We start from the raw sequence: 24,541 nt of genomic DNA, 5'->3' as shown, positions 1-24,541 counted from the left end.
ACTATGTGGGAAAGTTTTATTTGTGCCAGAAGGACAGACTTGTACCTTTTTGTGATGGACAGGATTTGAGGCAGAAGCTAGCTGTAAAGACTACAGGTAAAAATTGGACTGACTTGGTCAGTCTCTCCTATCTCTGGACAAAAGAAATTGCTGCCACGTTTCTCAAAATGCTTGTCCTCTTTATTTCAAAAAATAAAACCCTCCAGATCAATTGTATTCGAGAATCTTTTTCTTGAAGCACTTATCTGATCAGAAAAAGTCACTTTAATGAAGCCAACATCTTTTGCATTTCTGCAGCATTTTTTTTCATCTTTAGCCTAACATGACATTTCATATTGTTCACATCTCCTGTTAGTGCCAGCACATGACATGATAGCCTATCAAATAAGACACACTAGTCAAAACACATTATTTTTAAGTGTGTGGAGGCCAGATGCTACTTTGTGTAGCCTGAAACAGCTTATCATCTCTCTCACTGGAAAAGTCTCCCCGCTGAACCCTCGCTCTCCAGCCCCTCTGTGGATGGCAGGGAGATGCTGAGATGATGAGCTCTTTCTCTGGGATAAACTGGATCCTGAAGAGATATCCAGTGTGTCTGACCACCCACTCAGTGATCTTGCTTTTCCTGATGGATTGTCTTCTGAAATGTTAAATAAATTATTTAAAGCTATCTTATCTAAATTCCTTAATATCTGTGCCTGTTCCTGACTTTCATCAAGAGAGTGCAGAGGAATGATTTCAAATATTTTGAAGCATTCTAATTTTAATTTCTGGTTTAGCTGTATGGCTTTCCTCCAGTCTCTGGAAGTTGAATGTACACCCTTCAGATTCTCAGGTAACTATTTCAGAGAAAGCTGAAATTCAGATGCTAGAACAGTCTGCCTGGTGGCAGGATGTGCCTGCAATTGATTAAAACAAGGCAGCCAGACTCTTCTGTGGGCAGCCCTCACTGGTCCCCAGCTCCCATCTGAGCTAACGTGGAGCTTCTGTTCCACAACCAAACATGTGCAGTAGTGCCACTGACAGAGGAGTAAATCCATTAGTGCCCTTGATGAGGATCATATGAAGCACTGTCTGGAGTGCCCAGAAAATTCTCTCCAGACCTAAGGTCCTAGAATCCACTTCAGAGAAATTAAAATAAAAATCTAGGCAAAAATAGGATTCTTGTATCCAAGAATTGACTGCCAGGCATTTAACAATTAGTTCTGCAGGACTGATAATTCTGTCATTCTTTATCTGTGAATCAGTGAGACTTTCTAGGTGACTTCAAGCAAGCAATGTAGAGGGCCACAGCCTGTAAATTCTAGTGTTGGCATTTTGGTTGAGGTACAGCAGGTAATGTGGGAGCTCTGGAAATAATACCTATTAGGCTATGCCCATATGAGAAAATATTGGCTCACATACAATGTTAACACCTAGTGTACAGTCATCCCTGGACTAAGGGAGGGCCTGAAAATACATATAAACACATATATTTTATCAAATAAGGGATAAGACAGCAAATGATGTGCAGCAGAACCTATCTCTTTGGAAAAAGTGGTTAAGGAGAACTGACTTATATAATGATTTAATCTTTTAATACTGCTGAGGTCAGTCAAATTTGCAGACGGAAGCTCTTGCTGATATTGAAGTAGTGACTCCTTACACATCCCATTATCAGAGGACATATGAAGGGAAAAAGGGATTTTGGGGTCAAATGTATGTCTTTTAACCTTCTCAACCCCTTCTGGAAGCACATCCCTCTCCCTGGCAGGTCTCCCAAAGAGACGGTGCAGAGCACAGCACTGGGAACTTTCTTAACAAAGCTCTTCTGCTCTGCATGAAAGAGACCTCGTGTGCAATTCTTGTTTGAAATCAAAACAAACATCCAGAGAGTATCCACCTGTGGAGCAAAGGCAGGGATGCCCTGAATTTTGGGAAAGAGCTTCAGCTGGTTGACTGTGGGTGGGAATCTTAACCCAGTGGATGAGCCTAGGGATAGTTCGTGTTGCTCATCTTCAGCCTTCACAGAGTCAGAAACTGCTGCTCTTTGGATGTAACAGGGAACTTTCTCAGGCCAGGAACATCTGCAGCAATGGTTCAAAGGTCCAGGAGAAGGATGGTGGTGGTGCTGCTCCCTCTGAAAGTGCAGAATTGCTTTAGCAGGTTTGCTGGTACTTCCCCCCCTCTTCGATAGCATCCAACAGGAAGTGAGGTCCCACAGCAGCTTAGGGATGAAGTCCTTAGGCAGGATTCCTACTGCCTTGTAATGAAGAACTGCCATGATAAACCCCAGCTCAGACCCAGCTCTGATGAGACCTGAGGTTTCTCCTGGGTCTGTGCTGAGCAGCTCCAAGGCACAGTGTCCTTGGCAAAGCCTCCCTGCAGCACTGCCCTGCTGCCAGCTGCTCAGGGCCAGCCCGGGGAGCACCTTCCCCCCTCACGTTCCCTTCTCCCGAAACCTTGTTTTTACAGCTACAGAGCGCCTCTTCGCAATGAAGAAAATGTGTGCAAGCAACTCGCCTGAAAATCACTGTTTGGGTGGGCGTTGAGTGAGAATTCCGAAGGAAGTGCTTGCTGCTGCTCGAGAGGGAGCTCACCAGCCCACTCTCCCTGACAGCAAGAGGAAAATGAGACACCAAATGTCAGCTGAAAACGTCTGGCACCACTATGCTGCAGCCTGAGCCTAAATTCCTCCTGCAGCCACTCCAAGTACAAACTAGAAGCTAGTTTTTCTACACAAACTGCACAAAAAATACCCTTCCCATATTTGCTGCTTCACCAAGGGGAAAAAAAAAAGAAATGGAACATGGTGAAATAAATTACATTCGCTTCTTTTCTCAGGCACAAAATAGGCCTGCTGAACACTGTAATTTATTAATTTCAAATGTCCCTATGCAAATCAGTTCCCTGGAATAAGACAAAATCCACTTTCCTTTTTAAAAATATTCTAGGGCTTTTTTTGTTTGAGATGATGGCAAGATGTCCTAGTGCACTTTGAAAAAAAATATTGTGCTCTGTCTCTGCAGCAATGCATCGTAATTATTCAGCCTGCTGCCATAATTAATAATAGAAACCAATGAATTAAGACACTAATAATCCCCAGATGTTCAAATGGAGAACAAAATACTTCCAGCTTGTCAGCATATATATGGAGGCTATGCTATATATGTTAAAGCTGTTGCTGAACTTTGGAAATCAAGAAGCACTTTTATTTACAACATCTGTGAATATATCTTCCTTCTTTGAGAAAACTGATTGAAATCAAGCAACTTGTTAATCATTTTCCTGCATACATAACAAGACCGTTTGTCTACTCAAAACTAAACCAGGACTGTTTTTCTATTTTTTTCACCCTTATTTTTCCCAGTGTCTGTTGTCCCCTTGAATTCACAGATGCCTTACCCTAGAGATTGTGCAGGCCCCTAGAAGCCAAGGCTCCTGAGTGTAGAAGAAGGTTCTACACCAAGTAGTTACTGCTACACGAGGTGCAGTACAACCCGAAGCTGCACAGAGATGCGAGTACGTGGCAGCAGCCACTGCTCACACATCTGAACGGGAATGCCCAGCAATGTTAGCTAAACTGGAGGAGGAAAAACACCACATGGGCTAATGTGTTGCTCCAAAGCAGCATTTTCTCCATGTCCAGCTGCTCACATTAGGCTCAGCTCCTCCCTGGGGTGATTGTTTCATTCAGGGAAGTAAGGCAGGCTGCTACCTCACCTTGCCCGACCTCCTCTGCTTCCCCACCACATTTCAGCGTCTCACCCTGACTGAGGCCACCCCTAAAGCAGCAGTCACTGCTCTTTGATGCTGCACTCCACACTTGATTCCAGGACATCCCGAGGATGCAGAGCTGTCCCTGCAGCAGCTCCACAGAGCTGCTCATCCCCATGGGTCAGCTGCTTATCCCTGCTTCTCAGGCCAGCAGACTGGTGAGGTCCCCAGCTCCCTGTATCACCTGTCAGCTGTCCCCAAGCCATCTCCCCACACTCCTGTGGATGAAGTGACACAAGGAGAGCTCTTTAAGGCAGCTGCTGCAGGGCCGATCTTGAGGGCTGCAATCATTGCTGGGTTGTGATTTAATGATTCGGGGCTGTAGTGTGGATTTATCAAAGCCCTGTGTAAAGGGGCCCTTAGAGTTTGTGCTGCCTTTCTGGTGTCAGGATTGAATAAATCTGTGTTAACCCCATTCTTACAATAGATTAAACCCCTCTTTGTGCTAACTCAGCTACTCTTTGTTTTTGGCAAGCTGCTGACGTTCCTTTCACTCAGATTCTCCAGCCTAAGAGAGATGCCACCAGCCCTGTGGGAGCAGCATCCTTCCCCTTCAGAAACCAGCAGTGTAAAGAAATAAAGTCATAGTTTATCTCCTTCCATATGATCTCCTTAGGCAGCTCATGACAGAGCCCTTAGAGGATGAGTTAACCTTATTATTATTGTAATTCTGTGTTGAAAAAGAGTTAGTGTCAGTTTGGAGATTTGTGAAGTTCCCTCCAATTAGGCTGCGTGCCTGAAGGCGGAAGGGTGAGTGCTGGATCCATCACATGCGGCACCGCAGGAGCAGAGCGGGTGTCACCCTCTGTGAGAAATTCCTCCCAACAGCTGAGCCCAAGGCTTGTTTTCTCTCCCATCCACCTCTCCTCCAGCTACTCATTAGTGCTGGTGCTGGAGGGGGTAAAAAATGGATAGGAACAACCAGAACAGGGCTCCTCTCTGTGTCCTCCGCTCTGAAAAAGTACGCCTGAGAGTTTCAATTTACTGTTTAATACCAGATTAAACAGAGATGGAAATACCTCCCGAGTATGTGGATGGATTAGCAGCAGAAGATGCTTCTCTACACACCCAGACTATGTCTCCTTCAGAGAAAGCAGGTGTGGATCTGCAGAGGATGTCTAGGAGGGATGTTGTTAGGAATACCTCTATGTCCAGTGCTGTCTTTTGGGGTACAGGAGACAGACCAGCATCCCCACTGCACAGCCCCAGCAGCACACACACACACACACACCATTCCCACTAACCAGCAGCTCTTCCCAGCCTAGCAGGGCAGTGACACAGCACTATTAGTTAACTTGGTTATGTGATGATTAAGGAACAAAACTCCTGGAACTTGACTGAGTGGCGTCCTGCTGTTTCTGCTTTGTGCGCTACTATGCAATTTCTCTATCAAAGCAGCCCGGCTAGTGCAGCACTCCAGAGCAGCTTATTTATATGTAGATGTGGCTATATGACATTTCTAAATGCCATACATTTGCATAAGAAGGTCCCACTTTTTTTCCCCCACTTCAAGTAAACAGAGTCTGCTTCGATTCCAAAGCAGTGCTTTCCCTCACTTGGAGCTGACTGAGAACCATCCTCCTCAAGCAGCTGAAAAAACCCCTGAAACACCTAATTTCCACAATTCAGCAGCCTTGGCTATCAATAGTGTCTCTGGGTGGGTCTTGTGATTTATAGCTGTACCTTTGATACCAAACCGAGCGCAGAGAGCAAAACTGCAAGACCTTAAGATTTCATATGAAATGGCTACAGATAATCTGCAATACCAATCAATATTTGCAAATAGGCCTTGGACATATGATGGAAGCTTGTGGTCATCCTAAAAAAGCCTGTGGGTCACATTCATTACAGCTATGAAGATGGTATTGATTTTTGTCACTGATTTTCCAGTTGAAAACAAGAGCAGGAGCATGTTGCAGGAGCCGCTGAGGAGCTCTGAAACTGCAAACCTAACACAAAACCACAACCTTATGTAACACCAGGAAAGCCAAGTGGACATTATATATTCAGCTTTCTTGTCAAAGAAGATAAGGCTGAAGCAGATGGTATGTGGGCAAAGTTTCAACCTGAATACATTGCCTTCTAAAAACCAACAGTGCTATGAAAACAGCCCGATTCTGTGGCATGAGGCTGACGAACACGTTACCTGCACATTGAAGAGCTGCCTGATGCCAGGCCTTGAGGTATGTGCTATGGAGGAGCTGGAAGAGCTTCCCGTTGGCAACGTGTGCCTGGAAAGACACGGCTCTCAGCACTTCTCCTGTACCACCTTGCATGGGCGCTGTGACTTGTGCATAATGCACAGACTGAGCCTCGTGCACGCTGGAGCTGGGATGCACAGCCAGGGTGTGTGCTGAGGGAAGCGGTCCTTTGGCACCAGCAGGGGCTGTGGGAGGGCTGGTGGGCAGGAGAGAGGACGGTGGTCACCAGACATCAGCTGTCCTCCTCTCCCACAGCTCAGCCAGGCCGAGCTCCCTGCTCCCTCCACATCTCCTTGGCTGGGAAACACTGAGGTGGGGATCAGCTGCTCCCATGAGCCCTGGGGCTCTGCCTGCTCTCAGAAGACCGTGACAGGCGCTTCCTGACTGTGACAACAGGCACACCAACTCCCAGGAGTCACCCTCGCTGTGGTCTGAGCTTATGGAGTTTCATCCACCCGCCACTGCCTTTCTAAAGCACCTCATCCTGCACTGCCAACTGGTAGATAGCATCAACTATGACAAATGGGATGAGGTGCCAGAAAGCTGATAAATACTTTTGATATGGCTCTAAAAATAGTGAAGGGATATTTGTATCCTTCTGACAGTTTTTGAAAAGTAGATGGATATGCATGACCTAAGTTTTAAGACGGGTGTCAGGAATATTGATGTGTGGAAGGAGCGGGATCATTTGGCTGGCGCTGCCCTGGGGGACAGTCGCATGACTGATGATGTCTCCATCTCCCAGCTGAGGGTGTGCTTGGAGGGGGCTTGAGCAGAAAAATGGGAGCCCATCCAGAACAAAAACAGGATTCATCTTGCCCACCTAGGACATATCTTTTCCCTGACGGGAATGCTGAAATAGGAGAAACGGGGTGCAAGTCCTCTCAGAGCAGTGCTACTATGCCCTAAGTTATGTCCTTGCAATTCCTGCCACATTAACTCCTGTACCAGGTATGATTGAGCCTGGTGTGTTCCCAGGATCACACCTGCAAATTTAATCTGGCATTTCCAAACCCTCTCTGGAAATGTGGAAGTCAAATATGATTTCTTCCTTTCCCTTCCAAGCTCTACAACAATGCAGACTCCAAAGGTCTCCAGTTCACACATCCAACTGCAGATGTCCTGAAGTTTTCCCTTCTTTGGCACCTACACAGGTGGGCTGCAGGAATTTAAGTACTGGTGCAACTAGCCACTCTTGCAGATTGTAAGGACTACACTGATAGAAATTGCTTTGAAGCAATTAAACTGTAGATTAACAAAGCATGCTTCCAAGTTTGTGTGGAGATGCACTTACAACCTGTATCCACCTGACCATGCTCAGAGAACAGGCACATCTCACATAACACAGAGCTGCATTCTCCTTCCATCCCTGCCCGTGGCTTTTACTGGCAGAAAGATCAGGCAGGCAATCAATGAAACAAAGCAGGAACTTCCTCTGGAGAAACTGCTGCACAGAAAAGCACACCCTAATCCAATTACCAGGCTGCCCCCTAATTTCCAATAAGAACTCCAGGTCTGAATGGATTGTTTTCCACAGAGAAGCGGTGTTTGAAAAGGTCTCTGACTTATATTTAGGTCTGCCAGCATGGTGTTATGAGACTTTACTTTCTGGTTTCACACTTCAAACAAACTCAAAAAATTACAACTGAAAGCAAGTATGAATGGCAAAATTGTCAGAGGTTTGATGGAAGGCACGGATAAGAAAAGGTTACCCACAGGTACGTGACAGTGTGGACAAGTAGGTCAGGGGTGTCATTTTGGCTACAAGGCGTTTCCTTCAGTCCTTTTGACAATCTGAAGGTTTTACAGTTCTAGTTTTGCACTGCTTTTATATTCAGTTTTGATTACTAAAATCAGTCCTTTTTTTTTTTTCCCTTTTCCCGTTTTTTTTTTCAGGGCACATGTTAAGAAGATGCTGCCAAGCTGAAGTGTGACACCCATTTGGCTCCCTTCCCTCCTTTCTTTTTTTCCAAGGTAGCATCTGTGCTTGTAAAAACATGCTGCCTGAGAGGATTCATCCAGGAAACTAAAGAAAGAGCTGCAGAATTTGGGGGAAGTGTGTGTGAGAAAATAGGAGACTGAAATAAAAATACTTGACTCCTATATGTGGTATTTTTGTACACTTCCTGCATCACATGCCTGGCAAATCCCTTGTGAATATCCTGGTTATTTTAGTTGCCAGAGCATGACCCTGAATGGCCTGTGACTACTCAGAGATATGTCTGTTGTTGGCTAAAAGCATGGTTTCAGCCATACTTTTCACTGCTTTTGTTCAGGCTATTCAGAAAAGTTTTGTTATGCTCAGAAACATTTTATTGGCATGTTGCAAACCCATGATCACTCCTCCATACACATCAAACGCTACACTTGCTGAAGGATGATTCCTGCCTTGTTTGATGCTATTTTTACTCACCCCTTTGCCCTGAGTCCTGCATTGTAAAACTGTGATGGCAATGGGTCCACACAGCCTACAACCTTGCTTTTTTGGATCAGCCCAGTTGTATTGTTAAAATCTTTTGTGGCTGCTCAGAGAGGGCTGGCTCTCAGCAGACTGCATGTCTGAAATTCCTACTTGGTAAACAGGAGCACACCAAGCAGTGTGCATCCTTTCCATACCTGGAGCTGGAGAGATATCCTTACTATTCCAAACTTTAAGTGCAGGAGAAAATGGAAACAACAATATAAAATGTCACCGAAGCAAAACCTGCTACATTCCTTTACCTATTTTACCAAAGTTCTTGAAAGCCTGCAAGGCAGGGACAGAGCCAGGCTCATTTTGAAGCACAGACAGAAAAAGCACAAACAGAAAAGTCTATTAAGAACACTTTTTTCTTTTTTTTAATAAATGAATACCTGCATCTACTATTTTTATACCTGTTATTATTGTCTTTCAGCAGTGCCACAGAAGTGAGCTGTAAAGATGGCATTTGTGAAAATGAAGGGTTTGGTATTTTAACTCCGTGCTCACTCCTAGAGCTAATATTGAAAGCAGGAGAAGCTGAATGGAAAAGAAAGGGCAATTCTGGGAAATGGAAAATTTACTAAGAATAAAAATGGACAAAAAAGCCATACAGAGAAATCTCAAAGCCATTAAACACAATGGCCACTCTCCCACTACTTTCAGCAAGGCTGGAATTTTACCTACTGCCTCTTTAAATCTTATTGACTCTTATAACAGTATTTTAAACCAAACAGCTGACATCCTTCTGCCCAGCCAAGACCTTTTAAATCACTGAAATGCAGGATGGAAAAAAATCTGCAGTGCCAGATGTGTCTAAAAACAGTCACTGTTCTTGTTGAGGCAAGAGGAAAATGTTTAGCATTTATCATGCCTGACAAAACACTAATCGTTTATCAGTTTTGATATTATAGACTAATAACAAGCTTTGCCATGGCTGCTTCATTTGCAGAGAATGGAGACAGGCTACACTGATGTTACTTCATTTTAGAACAGTTCTTTTTATTTAATCCTTTCCTGTCCTAGCTGGATGGAAGTACACTTCCATTATTAAATGAAATTGTGCACTAAATACTCCAGGGAAGGGGTGTTTTTGATATATACCTGACACAGCTTTAAACCACAGATAAAATAAGAGGGAGATTAAAGCCATAGGGAGAGTTTTAATTTTTTTTCCCCCCTGAAAAATATTTTGCCATTATGTAATGCTGTCTAAAATGGCTAAGGCTTGTGATAACAGCACTAGGCAAAGCAGTGCATTTTGATTCAGTGCTGATAATATCCTGACATGCACTGCCACTGGTACTCTAATAGCACATTTTGTTTACAGCTGTTGTATTTCCAAGCAGAGAGTTTCACAGTCACTTAACGCTCATGGGTACATGGTAAAATGACAGCCCAAGTGTGTAAGAAGTCACCTTTCTAGGCAGGTAAATATTACTTTTCAAACCTGAGTTATTACTTCTGCTTGCTCGGTGATACAGAGGTGCTCCTCAAACTGCCTGGGTTTATCCTGAGTGCAGAGGAATGTTTGTATGGACAGAAGCATGGGAGAAGGCACAGCCTGTATTCAAACTGCTGCTTCTCCCTCTGAAATTCATACTTTCTCTAAACCATTTCCATTTTCCTCCAGAAACAAGTTTCTGTCACGTGTGGTTTCATACACTAAATGTTAATATGGAAAGAATAGTTATGTTGCCTGAAAAATAAGTGCAGGGTGTGGCTTTTACCAGATGTGTTCAATGGGAAAGGTAAATTCACCTTTTACCAGGTGTGTTCAATGGGAAAGGTAAATTCACCTTTTACCAGGTGTGTTCAATGGAAAGGAGTCACATGAAACTGTTGTGGCAAAATATTTGTCTTTATCTATACTGTCTTTACTTATATCAAATAATTTCTTTACCCAAGTCAATTAAACCAGGCAAAATTTGTCACTTGTCTCCATCCAGTCTAATTCTGAAGGTCTACTAAAAATAAATACACCAGGTTCTTCTTTTCTTCCCCAGCTGTATTTCCTCTAATTCCACCTCCTGAATCTAGGTGAAGCCTTTGTTATCTAAAGGCTCAGGTTACCACTGCACGTGTCTAAATGATCAAATTATCTCGTGTTTGTATTGCAATTTGACATGATGATACTCCTTCCACAAAAAAGGATTTTTCAGTCAGTTCTAAGTAGCAACTTTCCTTATGGTTACAACTTATTTATTACAACTGTCATATGCTTTCATCTCGTGGTATTTTGATATCTAACATTTCATAAAGAATGCCAAAACATCCCATGAAACAAAATTCTGAGGAAATTCAGTTCTATGAATATTTCAAAATAAATTTTTTTTAACATTTCAGACTAGATCAAACACAAATATTTAAATGTTGATGTTTTCTGAAAACGGATATTCTAGCATCTCATTATAACTTTAACTCTCAAATCCTTGGGAAGGCTCTGTGACTTGTAACAGCAAATTCACAGAAACTAGGCCTAAAATAGAGCTGCTAGGCACACAAATATACTGTGGTACTCCTCAATATCTATAAACTAACTCAGATTAGTGTAGTGGCTGGCAAACAGCTGCTGTGCACCATTTTGAACAGTATCCTTCAAGCATGACTCTTGAGATGATCAAAGTGCCTGGAGCCCAGAGGAAGGATGGAACCAAGGGTGAGGGAAATTCCTCCCCAAACCCAGAAAGCAGGATTAATTTCCCACCCTGTTCCTTGAGGAAGATTGATAGTCTTGTCTCAGATCCCCCCCTTTTTTTTTTTTTCTTTACTTTCTTTTCTTGTAGGGGAAGCAGGGGAGTTGAGAAAGGAAAGAAGATGCTGTCAAGAGGGAAATGTCTTCAGGGTGTGAAAATGCCGAAGATGGTATCTACCACACTCCTGGCAGGAGGATGAAGTGCTGGGGGTCACAGACTCAAGAGCAGCAGAGCTGCCACTGTGTGAAACCCAGGCACCACAGCAGAGTCCCCCAGGAGGCACCTGGGCCACCACCCTGTGTCACCCCGAGTGTCAGACTGTTGCTCCTACAGATGAACTGGGCTGCACAGTCCTTCCAGACCCCAAAGGCAGAAGAACCTAAGCTTCCCTGTGACTTGTGGTGTGCAGTGGGTCTGGGGCTGTCTGCAGTAAATTTCAGATCTGCGAAGCCGCTTCATGGCCCGCATTGTTTGATGGAGCTCATACAGAACTCTGCTATTTAATGCTGCTCTGTCTCAAAGGAGGGGCCTGAAAAATGACAAAGATGCAGTATTAACTAGGTGCTACCAAGTGATTCAGTCAGATATAAAAAGACCTTTTTGGATAACTGTAAATCCCTTCACAGTGGTAGAGGCTGCAGCCAGGAATTATGGTGCATATTCCATATATCCATGGCAGCCAAACACTGGCTGTAGATTATGTTGTTTCTTTCCCATAAACCTCTGAAAACAAAGGTTAGGAAAAACAAATTTTGGGAGTAGCTGTAACTACAGCATAAAAACTAGCATGACTGCAAACCATAAATGTAATTTTTTGAGGGTCCCTACCCTTGCCATTAGAGGTCCTATTTACGAAGTAGGTATCTGGTTAAAGACAACTTGAGAAATCAGGCACAATTCAGCTTGTGTTGAGATTTGGGGATCACATTTTTATGTGTAAGCAGGAAGGTTTATTTTCTGCAAGCTTTATCTTCCTTTCAGCTTACCCATTCTTCTGATCAGAACACAGATACCGAGCAGAGGACCAAAAGATCAGCAAGTACTGAAGGGTTCAGGTTTGCTTGTGAAGATGGGTTCCTGTGCTCCAAATAACACCAAACATATGCAAACGGAACGTTATGTGTTTATGGACTGGGACACAAATGGAAGAATCTGTGGAAATGCCTACATGAACTCAGGTCTGCTCATCTCTATTGCACATTGAATTTCTGTTTTTATCCATAACCTTTAAGAGAACAAAATGTTACAGAAGGCTGCTAACATGATAGCATAAGGGGAAAACCAACAAGTAAGGCACACAGTCTTGGGCAAGCAGAAGTGTTTGGAGCAAGCTTCATAAATTTCTCACAGTTCTGATGGAAACCCCACATGAAAAAATATACTTGGATTACAACCTCCATCCTCACCCCACATCTTAAGGAAGCTTTGTAGCTGCATTCCTTTCCAGGAGTTAAAATGCTTTGGGGATGCTGACAAGAGTAAAACAGCCTGGTCTGGTTTTGTACTTTTTTAGGCTGCCCATGCCAATAGTGGTGTTACAAGCTGGAACTTGTTTTTCCTGTTTGTTTCCTACAGATCAAATTCTTAGTCTGGATTTACTGAATTTTCAGGCTCCCAAGCTTTAATGCAAATCAGATAGCTTTCTTTATAATGTTCACTCATAACAGTACTGAATTTGTTTATTATGGGAAGAAAGCACAAACAAATTCTGCAACTTTTGATTCACACTCATTAGTGACTGAATTAAGGGCTAAGCTTGAGAGGCACACATGGAAATGTTCTTCCTCCTTGAGCTACATCAGTCTAGGTAAAGAGATGTCTAGCAGTTCACCTGAGACCTAATTTAAGTTTTAATGCTAACAATTACAGGTTCCATGAGCATGACTCTGGGAAATGGTAAGTAATGAAGATGCACAATTTATCTCATTATAAAGCAACTCCCCCCACCCCAGAAATAAAAAAATAAACAAGACACATTTTACCAGATTTAGCACATGCAATTCAAAGTTAGAGGAGAACTCCCATATAAAGTGAGGTATTCTCTTGAGGCTGGCAGATTAAATGAGCAATATTTCTCTCTCCCTCTTGCATGTTTTTAAAATCTCCATGAGCCTGTTTTTATTTTGCATGCTCCTCAGGAAGGGACTGTTAGGAGTAAGTGCTTTTAAATCACATGGCACAATGCTCTGGAGTGCTGCAGCTTCCTTCCTGGCAGGGGGCTTGTTTGTGAAGCTATTATGTGACCCCTATGACAGTGTGTCTGTCTCCCATTCCAAAAAAATTATGTAGATTTCAGCAAGATAGAGCCAGGCAGGATCTGAAGGTAAATTTTAGAGGGTTCTACATAAGAAAAGCACTTGGGGTAGCCTGTGCTGCAGTGCCCATGGCAAGACAATTGCATTATTGCCTCAGCCTTTCCTGTTTAGAAATAAAACATCCAGTCTTCCTCATGGCTCAGGAAAATGCTGGGGTGGGACTTTGCACACTCCACCTTTTACAGCCCTGGAGTTAAATCACACAAGAAGTAGCTGCAGGTCTTCATTTCAAAAACACCCAGCACAAGCAGAGGTGTGGGGGGCCAAGAGGGTCGCTGGGACTCTGTTATCTACTCAGACTTGAGTCCAGAAGTAGCTGGCATTAGATTTATGGACCTAACAGCTGGTATTTATCGGTGCCTTTTAGATTTTCCTCTGGATATCAACAACTCTGGAGGAGCTGCACCACAGCAGAAGGGCTGGAGACCACCAGGCTACCAGAACACAGAGATTCTCTCTCAGAAGAATCCAGACTGGGGTTTTTTCCTGTGTTTTGCAGAGCTCATCAACCACCTTTTGAGGACTTTCACTGTGCATAAAACTTAAGTATAATTTCATAAAACCTTGCAAACAAATGCAAATAGCAATTTGTAAATGCAAATAACAATTCAAGCAACATTTAAAAGCTTCCTGTTTTTTAAAAAAAGTATCAGTTGTACCATTCTTGTTATTCCACAGGTTGGAGTGTGTGTGTCTGTGTGTGTGTGTGAGCGCAGGTGGAGGCCGCAGCTAGACAGCATTCATGCTGCCACACAGCTGTCAAAATACTAAAATCCAGTTTTTTTCAATTTTTAAGTGATTTGATGGAATAGCAGGAAGGCTTTCTATATAATCTATTTATTTAGTGTGACAACCTCTGACTCTGAGGAATCAAAAGCCAAGCAAATCTGCATATGCAAGGATGTAATTTCCCTCACATTTTTACAAAGCTGCAGATGAGAAATAGTTTCTCTCTAGCTGTGATGGTTGCACACTGTTCAGCTTTGTGTCTCACTTGCTAATTCCATTAAGAAGAAAGGAAAGCCTGGTTCACAAAGGCAGAGCAAAAATGCACCATAGTTTATATCCCATAGCTAAGCTCTGGGGCTTTATTATTCTTCAGCAGTTCAGCAAATGGCTGACATAGTAGTAGACACAAAATTTAATTTAAACGAACAATGTCAAGTGGTTTAGACTCTGAACTTAACCTACTTTGAAAATGTTATGATCTGGAGATGGAATCTAGTCTGAAGTTCATATTTTAGTCCGGGGGGGGGGAAAAAAAAATAAAAAGTAGTCACTACAGAAATTCAGCACTGCTGTTCTGATTCCTGGCTACTCTCCAGGCCTGTTACAGACAACGGAGATGGCTGTGAGTGAATTGTATTTACTCTGGACTCCAAAACTCTTGGACTTTTGAAGGGACTCACTGAAGAGTCCGAGAGTCTTCTTTATCCTTGTAATGTGTGATGGCTCTCATGGCCTTCATCCCACATCCATGGCCCAGCCAAGGGAAGATGATGTGTTGACACAGATGGATTTTGCCCTTTTTGGTGGAGCTCTGAGTTTGCTTGGGCAACACAGCCATCTGCTGGATTACTCGCCCGAGCACCCCCGGGAGTGCCAGGACGGCCCCGGTGCCAGGAAGCGCTCGGAAAAAGATCCAAGACTGTCATGCAGGTTTGAAATCCCATGGGAAGCCAGGAGGGTGAGCAGGGAACAGAGCAGCCACGAGCAGACATGCAGCATTTTGTGCTCGTTATCGGTTCCGGGCACAGCAACAGCGCTGGCACGATGGGCCAAGGCACTGCCTGCAGGAGAGCCCCAGGACTCCCCAGAACGGCACCACCTGAGGCTGCTGCCAAGGGAGAGTTTACTGCCCTCCAGAAACCCAAAAATACAGCTCAAACTGACCACATTTTTCACCAGAGGAGACTATTTGGGCTGAAAATGCCTCCTCCTCCCTTCCATCAGCTTCTCCACGCTGCTGGCATTCAGCTGCTGAGACTTGATCTAATCAATGCTCATATGGGGAGGTTTGTCTGGCCTGGAAGATGATATTATTGAATAGGTCTATCAAATTTGTCAGTGTCTTCGCCGACAATTTTCATGAATATATAACATTGAAATACGGCACATCCATACTGACTTATTCCTTATGGTGTTCAAAGTGGCTTGGAAAAAAACCTCTGTAATTTGATAATGAGAAAGGATAAAGTCATTAGGGGGATAATTGCTAATATCCAGATCTTAAGAAGAGAATATAAATATTGAAGAATACAAATAAATAGGCAAATGGATTAACAAGATGAGAACTCCCTGATTGCCTGGCCTCTGAATTCCAAAATAGCCTTAGTTATGCATATAATGGAGAAAATCAAGAAAACATCCATCACAGGACCTTCAGCTCAGACACTACATTCTAGAACATACATTACACTTCAAATGCTTCAAAATGCTCTTTCATGGAAATTGCAAGATAAAGTGTATTTCTATTGGATTTGGGGGAAAAATCACGCCCATTCATTTATTCAGTAAAACGAAATTTCACTGCACAAACTTGATCAAGGTCAATGATCCGCCATTTGTTGAGGAGAGTGAAAATCTCCCCAAGTCTGATAAATATCTTGGGGTTTCAGAAAAAGGGAAGGCCAGAACAGCACAGGGGCACAAATGCACAGGAGTACAGACACCGTGCTGACACGTATGGCACAGGCAAGGGCGGAATGGTGACCCTGGAGGGGCAGGACAGGGTCAGAGAAGGGCGTCCTGCAGCTCACTCCTAGGTTTGCAAAAGGGGGTACTGCTTTTTGGGTGCCTCTGATATTGATCAGGCACTTGGAGAGCTGGCACAGATCTTGCCTGTGTAAAGCAAGAGCCCTTAAAAACCGAGGGGATGCAAAGGTTTACCCTCCAAAGGAATGAGCGCCCTTGGCTTTGTAAACCAAAAGATTTGTGCATTATTGGTGAGCATCAGCAGGCTGGCGAGAACAGGAGGGAGCGAAGACGCTGATTGAACAGAAGGTTTGAATAGTTTGATATGGAAAAACTCAGCTGGGTGTTGGGACTTGTGGCTGCTTGCAGAGCTGCTGCCTTCCCGGGCCCCCACGGTGGGCGTGTGGGGGTGGTTATGGAAAATCCCGCACTGCTCAGCCACCACAGTCCCTGCAAACAGCCTTTGGCTGCATTAGCATAATTGACAACATCAATTATGCCCACTGCCATACTCTCTCCTGGGAAAGTCTGTCTATACAACCCAATGTTTTTAAAAACGTGCGGAGTTCATGGTCTCGGCGATTTTTAGTGCCACTAAATGGGAGAGAACAAAGGTATTCTGTGGAAAGCCACAGGCTCGGGGAAATTACTTCAGAGGCTGAGGAACTGTTGCTTTTTCACACAAAGCTTCCCAAGGTTAGGGCAGCATTTCCTGCCTGAGGAGGTATGAAGGTGGGAAAAAAGTAGCACATACCACATTCTCATCACAGCCATCACCATCAAATGCTTCTGCAGCTGAAAGAACATGAGGATAGCACAGGGTTTCCTGTCTGGCAAACACTGATGCATGAATGTTCACTGAGCCTCAGTTTCATACTGCTGCCTTCCTTTTCCCTGATGATTTCTGGAAGGCTGGAGCTGTTGCAGCTTTTTGATACAGCAGTCCCATTCCCCTAAGGTCCCCTGACAGGGTTATGCCCCAGACATTTGGGGACACTGGAGGCATGTGGATTTGCCCTGCATAAACTAGCAATTTCCACCCTACATGCTGTTACTGTAAGTAAAAATGAAGAATTTAAGCCAGAGTAATAGGTGCACACAAAAAAGACATCAGCTGGCACAGGAGACTGTGGCTGAGGGTAAATCCATGGATAGAATCTGAGAAGATCTGCCCAGGAAACCAACATTGAGAAGCCCACTGGGGCCTGAGGCACAACAGGAGCCCCAAGAAGGGGCTTCCTAAGATGCAACAATGGTGCCTGCCTGTGCCAGGGGTACCCTCTGGGCTTCACTGTTAGTTCAGGATGCCTTCATCACCCCCATGGTGGTAGGGGAGGGAGGTGACCTGTGTCTTTTCCACAGATCTTTGTCATCTCTCACTGGACCATCTGTTTCCACACTCCTTCTGACCTCTTGGTGCTCAGAGACCATCTCCACTACAGACCTGCTCCTCTGTGCCTTGGCTCTGCCCTCCTCCCTGTCAAGATTCCTCCTGAGGTCCCTCCTTGGCTCCCAACCCCCGACAACACCTTGTTGGAGCCAATTTTCTTCCCACCACCTGTCCTCTTGAATGTGGGCTGAAATACCACCTCTCCTAAGCAAAAGCTGTTCTCTTCCTCCTGCTCACTTGAGCTCAAGGTGCCTTCTGTGCTCCTCCTCCTCCATGACCCATGACGTGCCTTTCTCTTGTCACCACTGTGACCTCATCCGCCTCCCTAATCCCCAACCTGCCTTTCCTCCCTTCTTGTTACAACTCAGTTGCTTCATGCTTAAGCCTGCTGTCTCCTCCCTAGCTGATGTGGGTCCCTGCTATCCTGAAGCAAATCCACCAGTCAGCAGCAGCACAGGACAGGCTGCACACTGAAAAGGGGCTCCAGGCCTCCATCTCGGCTTGGGGAAGCCAGTGCTCTCCTCAGCTCTCCAGCAAGAAAGAGAAAGGATTTAAGGGAACATTACTTGGCTCTGTTTCTAACTTGGAATAAAGAATTTTGGCCTACTTGGCCTTATCTCCTGTCCCTAGAGGACACAACATCAGCCTCTCCAGCCTTTTAAGAAAATTGACTACTACCCCCCACAAAAAGCTGAGGGTAATCAAGAGTTTGGAGGAAAAACACTGAAGACCTTTTTCTCTTTGCATGTCCCTGTCTTCACCAATGGAAGGGCTCCTTGGCAGTAGGAAACACCTTGACTGTGGCTCACCCTTGATACTTTAGAAATTCATTCCAGCATTTTCTTTCCATAGCAGCTTCTACTCTCTGTGACTCGTGCTGCAGCAAACCCCCAGCCCCTCGCACTGCTCTGCCTCACCGAGGCATCATTTATTCAGAGCCCTATGTTTTAATCATCACGCACTGTTTTAAGTGGGAATGGAGCAATCATTCCTAAGGTACCCCCTGTCACAGGGATGGCACAGAGGCCCTGCACAGGAGATGAGCAGCTGCATTAACTACTGCCTCGGGACTGTCCCAGCAGGAAATGTTCACACCTGTGGAACCCGCAGCTGGTTTCCACCCAAGCCATGCAGCTTGGACAAACCCAGCGATCCACACCTGCTCTGTCCAAACACTTCAAAACCACAGAAACATCACAAAACTGAAGCAATGAGTGCATCACCTGACCCATTTTCACCAGACCTTCCCAGAGGCTTTCACTCTCAGTGTGAGCCGTGAACATTTCCATGCACGTGCGCGCACACACGCACGTTCGATTTCTAAATCAATCCTCCCAGGCAAAGGGTGTAAAAAATGTCTCCCAAACCTCACTAGTATTTACATGTTTTTAATTTCAAGTGCCATATAGGGCTATTCAGCCTTTATATTTTACTGTAGCTTCTAAATAAATTAAACCCATTTATCACTTAAACCCCCCACATTTTAAGAACCTTATTAACTTCATAGTTAAATGCCGACAGGTGATATCCATTATGGCAGCGTTTCATGGTATCCCAGCAGTGCTATAAGCTGGATTTTCACTTCCTTAAACCTGTATATCATGACAAAGATATGCATAATCTAGTGGACTGATTCTATAATTTTCAATAAAATCTGCTAATTCTGGCAAATAATTTACAGTACTTATTTCCTCTGTCAGAACAGGTGTTTTATGGCTAGAGTAATGGAAAGACAGTGTTTTCTTAAAGCAAAACCAGGAAAACCGTACTAGAAGATGAGGACACTTCACCTCAGCAAATGAAGGAGAAAAAGAGACTTACACAGATCCTGTGAATTGCGATTCTCACAGAATAGGAACCGTACCTGCATAATCTGTCCTTGCATAATGCCCATCTTCTGATTTTGTAGTTGTTGTGGTATTGTCTGTGTGAAAAGAAACGCGTTGAGTTGCCTGGGGAGCCTGGACTCGATACAGCCCGTGCCCCAGCCCCAGTGCCCAGGCAGAGCTAACTTCACTTGCACACACATCATCTCTGCTGGCTGCAAGGCCCTCCTCGGCCTGCCAGGTGAAAACAGCAGGAGCTTTTTTCTAACAATATGTGATAACAGATTGCAGCTGGGATAAATATATCAGTCTGGAGCAGGAGTTGTCATTTCTGCTCTACTTGAAGTAATTGGGGAGTTTTAATAGGTACCCTGAAATGAACTGCCACTTAGGATGGTTAACTTAAAGAGATAGGAGTAAACTGGAATATGTTTAATACACCTGTATACTATGGCCTTGTGAGTAGATGTACTGAGGATTTATGGGTCAGATGCTAAGGAAAAAAGCCATTGAGAGTCTGAGCCTCTCTAGACACTTTATTTACAGGAGCTATTGAAAGGCAAATTCTCTTCATTTTTATTTTAGAGAAAAACAGGGTTTTTAAAGTCAGCTCAAGGGTTTCAGGTGATGTAGTAGCCCAGGATGTAGGCACAGAGAAGCACTGTATTTATGGAGAAACAGAGAGAGCCTCGAGCCACGATTGGAAAAATTCCTTCCAGGCACCTTGGGCATAATGGGGCACAGCAAGGGTCACCTGAAGAACCAGCCCAAGCACCGTGCTTGGGAGCACCTCTTTGGAGAATCTCCCAAGACTGCCTCATGCTGCTCCAGCTAAGGAAGCACCAGAGGATCTATCCTGGCTGGCAGATGTACCTGAGGGGCATTCCCACTGTCCTGCTCCAAGTGCTGCCTGGCAGGCAGAGCTCTGGGCAGGAGACTGGTGACTGATGCAGATGCCAGTGCAGGGCTGGGCTGTCCCCTGCTGCTGCCACGGGCAGGGTTAGGAGTGCTGCCCCCCTCACACCTCGCTGTGTCTGCATCACGGAGGGCTCTGCCTCTCACCACAGCCTGTGCGGTATAAACTGCAACAGTCTAATGGAAATGGAACAATTCCCAAATAAGAAGCCAGCCCTGGTTCTTTTTCTTTTTTTTTCTTTTTCTCCCAGAACAAAAATTGAAAACATTCTTTGAAATGAGTTTTGTTATGAGAGTTACCTTGACATCGACCCAAAGACATGACTTCAATTTTCTCCTGTTTCTGGCATGATGCCTCTTTGATTTGACATGCATTATCATAAGATTTCCCATCGGAAGCACAAAGAGGATTGAAGTTGGTTTGAGAACAGTCAATGTTGCACACACACCTGAAAAGATACAGAAAGAGAAAAAAAGAAGAGGCTAATATGAGAAACTTTTTTCAAGACATCATAAATACATCTCAGTAATACAAGTGTTTATATTATTCTGACTGTACAATGCAAATCAACATAATGGAAGTGGAAAGTTCTGTCAAGAGGTCATTTGTATTTCTCGATGGAAATGAGATGCAGGGAGAGGGAAGCAGCATATAAAAACAAGCAAAAAGAAAGATAAAAGAAGTGTATTTTACGTGGAAAACTGTACCACAGCATTACCACTTGTAATCTCCTGTAAACCAAAGAGATATTCAGATAAATAAAGCAAGCCGCTGAGCCCTCCTGCAAACTAAAGGAGCCACAAAATTCTCCTCTGTTCAGGTACTGTCCATTGTATGTAATACCATTTAAATGTGGGTTTATATCAATTTATGATTTAATTCTGAAAATAATTACAGCACCTAGAGGCACTCTGATTAACAAGAACAGTAAGAGAAGATGTGATACTGAAGCCTCACTTCACCCTACTGGGATAAAACCACCTGCCATGACTGAGAGCAGGGATGAGACCACACTCTGTGCCTTGGGCTGGTGGGATGTCCCCAGCTCCTGGACACAGAGAAGCTGCTCACTATTAAAACCAGGAGAATGCTGTTTTAGGGGAGACTTTGTACACAAACACTTTCTGAAGCACTTGGATAAGTCACCAAGCAGAAAGCCTTACCCAGGTGTCACCCAGGAAGGTCCCCTGACCTGGTGTTGTGCTCTGTGTGGGGTGAAGGCTCCCATGTCCAAGAGCACAGTATGGGCAAACGCAGGCAGTGGTGGCCCCATCCTCAGATTGCTTAGGGCCATCTCCAGAGACTCCAGGACCCAGCTTGTGAGCTCCTGGGCTGCCCTGTGATGTGAACCAGAGCACAGGGAGGTATTCACTTCCAAAGTCTGCTCTGGATTTGAGCTAACGCACTAACGTGGACACATCCTGATCCCAGCAAGCCTTGCCATTGCTTCTAAGATGGAGAAACCTAATTATTTCCATCGACAGCAGGCTGCAGACTCTTTTCTTTAGGTTTCTCCTATTTCAGTATCATTAGCAATGTCAGACACCCTTGGGCATCGGCAGGGGAAAGGCACGCTAATCTTCTGTCCCCCAACTGTGCCGTGTAACAGACAGCTCAGCCTCAGCAAACCCAACGTGATCTTGCTTGGGGACAAAGCCAGAGGTCTAACCTGGCAGCTGCTCCAGCTCTTCTGAGCATGTAATTGTGCCCATGCTGCTATCTAAACTCTTCCTGGCTCCTTCTGACATTAAGGCAGAGTAATGCGATTGATGCTCCATCTCCAGCCCACTGGTAGTGCTGAGCCTCGCAGCGCCAGCTCCGCAGCTCTCCCTTTGGAAAGCTAAGTAATGGAAATGTCAGGCCTCCAGCCTCGCTGCTTGATTTAAGAAAGTGTTTAAAAGTCAGTCCACCTCCCATTTGCAGCAGACATCTGGACACCTTTGACTACTGGAGGTGTAGAGGGATATACACAAAACTTTGGTGGAAAGAGGAAGAAGGAAATTAGAGTGTGTGGGTCAGATCTCTCCATCACCCCGTTTGGCTTCTGGCTTCCAGGAATGTGCCCATGGTGATGGAAAACAGTGGAACCAGTAGTTGTCTTCTTTTAGAGTTTGTTTTTTTTACCCTGGGTAGGTCTATCTACCCCAAAATGTTCACGAAATACAGAAAACTTCAGTTCAAAAAGAGGCCAGTGGTGAAAAGCTGTGGTTATAAATTAAATTACATGATTTCATAACTGGAAGAAAAGCGTCTAGCTCTCTGTGTGTAGCAATTTCCCCACACTGATAAACATACAGAATATAAGAAAAAAATTCCAGTGCATTTCCCAAGAATCTCCTTATCAGCAGAATAAGAATGTTCTGCTCCACTGAAATATTAACCATCATCATTTCTTCCTGCAGCCATTTCCAGCTTCCCACCTTAGTCAAACTCACTTCATTAGGAAACATTTACTGCTCAAGTAATAGCAATTCTTTCCACGTAGCTCCACCATTTGCATTTCAGATGGGACACAATCAGCCATATGCTCCTTTTTTTTTGGTAATAAACCAGCTAAGAAACAGCTTCACTTCTCTACATTTTGCTACAGAAAAATGAGTGAAGGTTAATATATATTATGTTTCAAGTCAAGAGAAAATTAAGCCAACGGGAAAATTGCAACAAAGGGGTGCTCTTTAGGGGAAATCTCAGCAACTTTGGATGCAGTTTCAGAAATACCTAGGGGATGCAGGAACCTATGCTCAGACACTTTAGAGACATATTTTTAAAGGTGTTTAAATGCTTAAAGATGCATGCAACCGCTTTGTGTGGGATTTTTGGCATCTCAGAGACCTATCTCCCGCTGATTTCAGAGACCGCTTCAGAGCCCACTGGGCATTTATTTACATCTTCTGATACCTTCCAAAACAGAAAGACCCAAAATTACTTTCCTGACCTCTTCCAGCAAAACTGAGAAGAGAACCAAGGTTTTTCTGTACCCCATTCTAAAATTTCAACCATGACACCAGCCTTTCTTTCCAAGCAAACCTCAGCAGCAGCTGCAGGAAGAGGAAGCACCATGGGAGCACCACGAAATCACACGCTGCTTGTGCTGGGGTCAGATCACTCTTGTGCCAGGGAGAGCAGAAAGGGACACCCCCAGGATGACACCATATGCTCCAAAGCCTTATAGGATCTCCTGTGTGAAGCCTGATTTTCAAGGCCAGCTAGAGGGATGCTGAAAAAAACACCAAACTTGTCACCCGACCTCCTTGCTGCAAGGATCTGTGCATCATCCACCCCCTGCACAGTTTTCAGCAACTTCTAGCTTGCATCCACAGTTTATTACTGCTTTTTACACTTTTATACTCAAACCCTACTTTAGGGTTGCACAATTAAGTTGACATCAAATATATGTCAGGAAGTGTGAAAGGTAGGATTGCATCAGGAAGATTAATGCTCCTGTGTTGCTGACTCTTTTTAATTTATAGTGCTCCTCTTATCAGGGAAAATGATGGTATTCCAACACATTTTTTCAAACTGGAGGAAGCAACACTCTGCCATTTGGACCCTGCTGCCAAATTCCAGAAGGTCAAATTACAGAGAAAGAGGTGAGGCATGTACTCCAAACGTGTGTGCCCAGGCAATACCTCAGACTTAAGTGGGACCCACCAGTGAGGCAATAAATACATCATGAACAGCACTTAATGCATTTCATTGAATGAAAACCTGCAAAGGTGCCTTCACTTCTTGCAGCATTATAAAATGCAAGAGTGGGACTATCTTGTGTTAAACAAGAACCAAACTGACATCCCTGCTTGGCTCAGGGGGTGTATGTTAGGTGAGAGTACAGGTGGTGTTATTTTTCTGGGCACACAGAGTACCTCCAGCTCTTGTGGGACACAGAAGCCCCATACCCTGAAGAGAGCCTCCCCCTAACACTTGTCATGCACAGGGCTGGCAGCACCCATCCCACTGCCAGGGGTGTGTCCCATGGGCTGGCTGGCTGCCTGCAGCTCCCCACTCCCTCAGGCACCCCAGAATGCCTTCACTTTTAAGTAATTTGATCATCTGAGCATGTTATCATCCTGCCTGTGACTTCTGGTTATAGTTCTATCAATAAATCCATTTGCTTTCTGTGTTCCTAAGTGTAGCACTGAAGAAAGCCTGGCAATAGAAAGGCTGACTGAGCATTCCTGGGGCTCAAGACACCGTGGGAAGGTCAGTGAGGTCTCCTAGGGGGTCACAGAATGAAACTGTACCCAAGAGCATACACAGAATACGTGTGTAAGATTTCACCATGCCTTCTG

At 44.5% G+C, this 24,541-nt stretch overlaps 1 protein-coding gene across 1 annotated transcript in view; it reads right to left on the bottom strand.

The window, feature by feature from the left end:
• TMEFF2 (transmembrane protein with EGF like and two follistatin like domains 2) overlaps positions 1–24,541 on the bottom strand; it is a 124,022-nt gene that overhangs the window by 11,605 nt on the left and 87,876 nt on the right. Inside the window, exons 6-7 of the mRNA XM_058840345.1 lie at positions 20,552–20,700; positions 19,375–19,434 (exon numbers count right to left, since the gene is read on the bottom strand). Coding sequence (XP_058696328.1) covers positions 19,375–19,434; positions 20,552–20,700 — 209 coding nt within the window. The remainder of the gene's footprint in view (positions 1–19,374; positions 19,435–20,551; positions 20,701–24,541) is intronic.

The sequence above is a fragment of the Poecile atricapillus genome, chromosome 5, assembly GCF_030490865.1.
Source record: "Poecile atricapillus isolate bPoeAtr1 chromosome 5, bPoeAtr1.hap1, whole genome shotgun sequence".
Classification (NCBI taxonomy): Eukaryota; Metazoa; Chordata; class Aves; order Passeriformes; family Paridae; genus Poecile; species Poecile atricapillus.
This window is presented reverse-complemented; position numbering and strand designations above follow the sequence as displayed.